The sequence below is a fragment of the Phaethon lepturus genome, unplaced genomic scaffold, assembly GCF_000687285.1.
Source record: "Phaethon lepturus isolate BGI_N335 unplaced genomic scaffold, ASM68728v1 scaffold421, whole genome shotgun sequence".
NCBI classification, from domain to species: domain Eukaryota; kingdom Metazoa; phylum Chordata; class Aves; order Phaethontiformes; family Phaethontidae; genus Phaethon; species Phaethon lepturus.
The window spans coordinates 3,944-11,087 of NW_010516731.1; the positions used below are offsets into that span (position 1 = coordinate 3,944).

The following is a 7,144-nucleotide window of genomic DNA, read 5'->3' on the forward strand; positions in this document are numbered from 1 at the left end:
GTGAGCCAGGGCGGGGAGCTCCCCACGGCACTGTAGGGAGAAGCTGTGGGTGGAAGGAATGACACCCGACAGGGCAGGATCCTTCTGCTTTCATGAGAGCGCTGCATGGGTCAGGGCTGCTCACAGCCCCAGAGCATCCTCAGGATAATTCCAAGGGGACTTTTCAAGACACACATCAAAGCAGTCCCGACTTGAAAGGTAGGATCATGTTCTTCCTGTTTTCTAGTCTTGGTTGTCTGGATGGGCAATGGCACATAGAAATTCACCGCTCCGTGAGGAGGCGCTTAAATTCCAAATCGGTTTCTCTTGGAGATGAATAAACCTGGGACTATCAGAAATCAACACCCTGTGGCTTACAGACAGCACCAGTAGCGCCTTTCCAGCCTCATCACGGTTGGTCTGATGTTCCCATCAGAGCCTGCAACCACTGAGCTGCCCATGGGCAGTGCCCTGCTTCCAGGAGGTGTCTGCAGGGCAGAGCTGAGCACACAGCGGGTGGGACAGGATCTGTGAGCACTGACACGGAGGACATGTGGGGACAGAGTAGCAACTGCCAGCAGGGACATCTCCAGGCAGCAGAGACATGAGCAGGGAGTGAGACTGAAGAGCTAACACATAAGCCTTGGGAGGGGGATTCTGGCACCTCCCTGCCATCCCTTGCAGTGCAGATGCCTTCCACTGAGCAACCCCCTGGTCTCTTTTCCCACCCAGCAGAGCTTCTGCTATCAAGGCCATGGGTTCTCAAGCTCACATTCTCTGCAAGTTGATCCCCAGGAGGAGAAACTCCAAGTGCTCCCTTAACAAGAGCATTGAGGAGTTTCTCCATCTTCCCCTTCTGTCCATGCTTCCCTTGTTCTTAGCCTCGGACTCTCTGGGAACAAGGGAGGTTCAAGGTGCAGCTCACACACCAATGCTAAAGGTCCTGGGATGCACCTGTGTCCATGGGAGCAAAGCCCTTCAGTTCGTTCTAATCTGTGGGGCTCTGGACAGTGCAGTGTGCAGGGCTGGAGACTGAGCTGGCTCTGCTCAGGTCCCTGCAATTTTAGGACATCCAGGAGTTTCCCTGGGGTTGTCCTGCTGGAAGGTGCTGAGCAGCTCCTCTATATTACAAATGGATTACAGACATAATCAGTGTGTCAGGGCTGCTGTTTTCCTGGAGCTACTGGCCATGGACACCAACTGGATGCGATCTTCTCAGTGCTGGTCTGTCCATACTTCCAAACTATTCTGCTGTGTCCTTAGGTTTGTGTAAGCCATAACGACTGGCACCCACTTTTCCAGGTGCTGTAGAGCAGGGATGACTCATTTGGAGTTTGTGGGCAGAGCCCTACGCCTCACATCAGACTCAGCCAGCACAAACCAGAGCTGTTTCTGGGGGATCCAGAATCCCAACCTGGGGATGAACTAAGGTCCCGAAAGAAAGGAGAAAAGCAATGTATGTTGTGGAGGTGGGGCTAGGGGTCAGAAGGGGCAGGGAATGGGAACAGCTTTGCTCAGAGCAGTCCTGACTTACGAGTGTGCTTTCTTCCTTTGTCAGTAACTTATGAGCTAAGGGATCAGATGTCCAACAGCAGCTCCATTACTCAGTTTCTCCTCCTGCCATTCACAGACGTTCGGGAGCTACAGCTCTTTTACTTCTCACTCTTCTTGGGCATCTACCTGGCTGCCCTCCTGGGCAATGGCCTCATCATCACCGCCATAGCCTGCGACCACCGCCTCCACACCCCCATGTACTTCTTCCTCCTCAACCTCTCTTTTCTTGACCTGGGCTTCATCTCCACGACTGTCCCCAATTCAATGTCCAATTCCCTCTGGGACACCAGGGACATCTCCTACACAGGATGTGTTGTGCAGATATTGCTGCTTCCCTTCTTGATTGCAACAGAATATTTTCTTCTCACTGTCATGGCCTATGACCGCTACATTGCCATCTGCAAGCCCCTGCACTACGGGACCCTCTTGGGCAGCAGAGCTTGTGTCCACATGGCAGCAGCTGCCTGGGGCCGTGGGTTTCTTAATTCTCTCCTGCACACGGCCAGTACATTTTCAATACCACTCTGCCAAGGCAATGCTGTGGACCAGTTCTTCTGTGAAATCCCCCAGATCCTCAAGCTCTCCTGCTCACACTCCTACCTCAGGGAGGTTGGACTTCTTGCAGTAAGTGCCTGTTTACTCTTTGGGTGTTTTGTTTTCATCATCCTGTCCTATGCACAGATTTCCAGGGCTGTGCTGAGGATCCCTTCTAAGCAGGGACGGCACAAAGCCTTTTCCACATGCCTCCCTCACTTAGCTGTGGTCTCCCTGTTTGTCAGCACCTCTTTTTTTGCCTACCTGAAGCCCCGCTCCATGTCCTCCCAGTCCCTGGATGTGGTGCTGGCAGTTCTGTACTCAGTGGTGCCTCCGACACTGAACCCCCTCATCTACAGCATGAGGAACAAGGAGATCAAGGGTGCCCTTAAGAAAGTAGTTGAACACATACTATTTCAGCATGATTAAGGTATCCATCATGCTTATAAAACTCCCAGGGTACCTCAGGAAAAGTCAGGACTATCATTTGTTCTTTTCTTATTTTATATTTGGGTTTTATACCTGTGATAATATTAATTGCAACTACATAGTGTTATCCGTCCCACTTCTTGTCATTCAACTTCTTTTTTCTGAGCTACTATCCTGTTGTACCTATGGGACCAGCCTGCTTGCATATATAAAGAAGCCATCAGAAAATAATTTGTCTGAGCTGCCATCTCTTCAAATCTTCTTGGGACCTGGGGGCACAGTGCGAGCACGCAGGAGGTGTAAAGGAGCCAAAAGTCCCGATGTCGTATGGAGGAACAGCTCTGTGGCTCTCAGAGTTGCCCTTGCTGTCTCGGTGGGCACTCCCTCTCTGATGCCTTCGGGTCACGGCTGCTGCTCCTCTGCAGCCACTGCCATGGACAGCATCAGGACATCATCTTTTCAGTGCCAGTGTCTCCTCACTTCCACTCTGTCCTGCTGTGTCCTCAGGTTTGTGTGAGCCCTAAGATCTCCTGTAACTTGTGACAGTCCTGTTTTATCAACAGTGGCATCCCTGTGGCTGCGAGCAGGAGCAGGCAATGTGAACCACTCTGTCAGAGCTGGCCTCTCTGCTAGCACCACCATCACCAAAAGGACACCTCAGGGCAAGGCCAGAATGCTAGATGCCTCTTCCAAAGCTGGTGTCAGGAATATACCCAAGAGGCTGCTCCCTCAAAAGGACTTTTGCTCTTCTGGGGTTCTCAATGGCTTTAGGAGGACAATCTCAGTGTCCCAGGGTGATCTGTCAGGGATGAAGGGCTGCACCAAGAGCTCCCTTCTTGATGGCATGTGTCCAAGCAGACAGCAAATGGTCTTTGACTTATCTGCCTGGCACTGTCCCACCTGCAGTGGGGCTGATGTTAGATGCCACCCTGAAAAGGAATCTGGAGCTGCCAGGAGAGCTCAAGGGACCTCCAAGGACAGCATGTGAGTTTGGGTGGGCAGCGAGTGGCACCTCATAAAATGAGTGAAAATCCAAGGAGGAGTCTCCCAGAGGAAAAGGTGAACCAGAGGAGACTATAGGCTAACGAGGGCTCTGCAACGCCAGGAGAGCCTGTGAGGAGTCAGAAGGCAAAGCGACACAAGACTGGACAGTGGTTAAGGACAACCTCTTGGAAATGCTACAGGCTGGACCTAGCGCAGCTTTCGCTTGCATTTTGTGCCATTAGAGACCCCCTGTAGTCCTGCCCAGCCCCATTCTTCAGTACTGAGCAATCAGGGAAGATGAGTTCAGCAGCAGAGACCCCCTCCAGCTGGGTCTAATCCCCACCCTGACCAGCATGGCCAGTGCAGGGTCACCCCATGGTGACCCTCAGGGCACCACAGCCTCCTCGCTCTGCAGAGCAACACTGTTGGCTTGGAGCCCTGCAGAGAGCACAGGGAGGAACCAAGAATGGCTGGCCAGACCAACACAGACATGCTCACCTGGGGAAAGGCTCTGCAATTCCACCGGACACCTTAAATAAAAGAGAACAATTACAAATGCTCCAATCTCAAAAGGAATTACAACAAATTATGGGTACTTTAGGATACTGGTGAATACATGTACCTGGACTTTCTATCATTGCTCATCCACTGTAGTCACTTTTATGGATTTCTCCTGCATCATAACAAGGGCTAACCCATCTGGCCTTCCCCACCAAAACAATTTCCTTCTTTTCTTTTACAGGAGAAAATTAATCTACTTCGATAGCAGCAACGGCAGCATGTTCTCTACTCAATCTTGCTTTCCCTCTTATTCGGGATAAGTATGATCCCTCCAATTTGGGCACAAAATCTTTGGGACCATGCATTACTAAATTACACTGGAAGTGCCAAAATCCGACCAAAAGATAACCTGGGATAATGCAAACAAATTTGAAAAGGAATTCCAATCTTGGTGGCAACTAATTAATTTCACTTATGACTCCACAGACAGTAAAGCCACAGCTTTTGTTTTGACAATGCGCAATGCTTCAGTATACACCATATACCCAATCATTGCGTTGCGTTGAAATCATCATGGAACCATACTCTACCCATTTGGACATAGAATATGGGCCCAACAAAATGAAAACAAAAGGCAAACTGTCGATGTTGATGCATGTGTGGTACAGGAACAACAGGGATTTATCTGTGAAAGTAATGCCATCAAGGCTCAAGACATTTGTCTTGATACTGGGAAAAATGTCTGTCATTTCGAAGTACACCCCAGTGAGACCCCTGAAACTGTGCTGTATATTGGAAATGGATGTGTTTGTATGAGAACCCTTTGTGATTCTACATTTGCAAAGGACACAACTGTGGAGACAAGCAACCACTCAAATATTTGTGTTTGTAACTTTACCAAAATTATGGGATGTGACTTTAATTATTCAGCTCCTGTCACGTCTTATCAGTTGCTACATTCTATGTATCCTGTCAAGATTTACTGCCTACCCCTATTGGGATGAATCTCACATTGGTGAGAAAACTGTTACAACATGATGACCTGAATCAACTGTTAGAACGCATCTGAAACAATGGACACGACACTCTGATCACTGTTCACTACGATGCAACAGAAATACACCGTGTCTTGGAAAGAGAAGTGAAGAAAGAAGGGGAACATCAGTGGTGGGACACTGTTTGGATGGTCTCCAACAGCAACAGGAATTCTGAGCCGGATGCTACATCCCATCATAAGTATATTGACTCCTGTTATACTATGTTTATTGTCAATCATTATTCTATACATCAAAACTTGGTGAATGGCGCACCAGATTATGTTAGTGGAAAAACCTCCTCACATGTATAATGTTATTTATTCTCGTCTAATGAAATCTTCACTGACTACAAAGGTTCACCTTAAATAATCCCCCCCCAAATTACAATTGGAATATAATATTACTCTATTTATAGGCACAGAGGCAAGAGGCAACCACACCACCACTCTGTGAGAAAGTGATGAATTGACTTTAGTCACGGGGTGGATTGTGGTGGTGCGCTCCCACCGCACCCCCCCTTCACCTTGTACCTGGGCTGCCCTAAGTTGCCTGACAAGCCTTGGCCTCCAAACAAAGGCTTTGGCAGTTGAGAGCCCCTCAACCGTACCAAGCACTCTTGTGTAGCCAAGGAGGAGAATGGCACTGAGTGTATCAGGAACTGATCGCCTAAACAAAGTACAGAACACAAACAGAACTAATCAATTATCTCCTGACAATCCTGGCAGCCTTACGCATAAAACTTGAGAAACCACCCGCCTGGATTGTGGAAACTCACTGATGCCTAAAGTCAATCATCTCCCAGTCCTATAAATACTGGTCCCAAGTGAGACCCTTTGAGCTCTCCTGGACCGCAGCGGGCTGCGACCAGCACCTCCCTCTGAGTGGGACACCTCTCAGAGAGGTGTGAACTCTGAGAAAGTGAAAGTTTCATGTGAAGTCTGTGAAAGTTCGCGATCAACTCAGAGGCTTGACTGTGCACCCGTTGAGCAACGCAAAACATTTGATGTATTTGACTGAATTCCAGGGGGATAGGTACCTTTTCTCTATATCTCTTTATGTGTCTCTGTCTCTACACCTATATGTGTGTGTGATTAAGGAATCTTAGTAAGTTTAAGTTGATTATGCTGCTAAGTTTTATTTGATTTGATACTGTGATTTATCACAATATCATTAGTGAATTTGATTGCTGTTATTTTGTATTAGATTGTTGCTGTCCTAAAGTTACCCCAAGCACAACATATATTACTAGACCAGAATCCTCGATATCCTGCCCCTTTAGTGATAAACCGTTGACCAAGTCTGGGACTAGGAGTGGATTCAGCTGCACCTAGACTCCTCTCTGAGAAGGAGTTTAGAAAGCATGGGGGTCCACTCTGAACCTCGTGACTCAACGGGAGGGTATTCCTTTACTTTCCTTACCTAACCTTAGTCATAAACCGTTGACCAAGTCCGGGACTAGGGGTGGATTTCGGTCTACTCTGAACCTCATGACTCAATAGGAGGGTCTCTCCTACTTTCTTTTCTCAACAAACATACACATTAACTCAATTTGATACCCGAGTAAATCATTCCAATTTAATTGTAATTTGGTTTCTCTCTGTATACCTTTTCCATGTTGAGTAAGTAATAGAGTGAACCTCGCCATCGGATTCTGTTAAGTCGCGCTTTTTACAAATATATATTAAAATCATTTGCTTTCTGATATCTTTGGTGGTGATTCTTTAAGCAACCTAAATTACCTATTTGTGACATCGATACAGCCAATGCCAGCTGCCTCAAAGCCAGAGCCACCGCTGCCCAATGCTGACCCAATCAATGATGGTGGTAGCATCTCTGTGATAAGATATTCAAGAAGGAGGGAAAAAACTGCACAACTGCAACCAGAGAGGGGACTGAGAAAATGTGAAGATGGAACAACTTTGCAGACAGCAAAGTCAGTGAAGAAGGAGGGGCAGGAGGTGCTCCAGGCACTGGAGCAGAGATTCCCCTGCAACCTGCAACCCATGTTGAAGACCATGGTGAGGCCGGCTGTCCCCCTGCAGCCCATGGAGCTCCACGGTAGAGCAGATATCCACCTGCAGCCTGTGGATGACCCCACACCACAGCAGGTGGCAGTCTGAAGTAGG

The 7,144-nt window shown here is 48.2% G+C and overlaps 1 protein-coding gene across 1 annotated transcript; it reads left to right on the forward strand.

Annotated features, from left to right (window-relative positions):
- Nucleotides 1-1,560: 1,560 nt before the first annotated feature.
- Nucleotides 1,561-2,496, forward strand: LOC104627772 (olfactory receptor 14J1-like). The gene has a single exon (XM_010296144.1). It carries the CDS (start codon nt 1,561-1,563, stop codon nt 2,494-2,496), a length of 936 nt encoding a protein of 311 aa, XP_010294446.1.
- Nucleotides 2,497-7,144: the final 4,648 nt, after the last annotated feature.

Coding starts and splice junctions, on each gene's coding strand:
- LOC104627772 (XM_010296144.1), top strand. CDS start 1,561: ATGTCCAACAGCAGCTCCATTACTCAGTTTCTCCTCCTGCCATTCACA.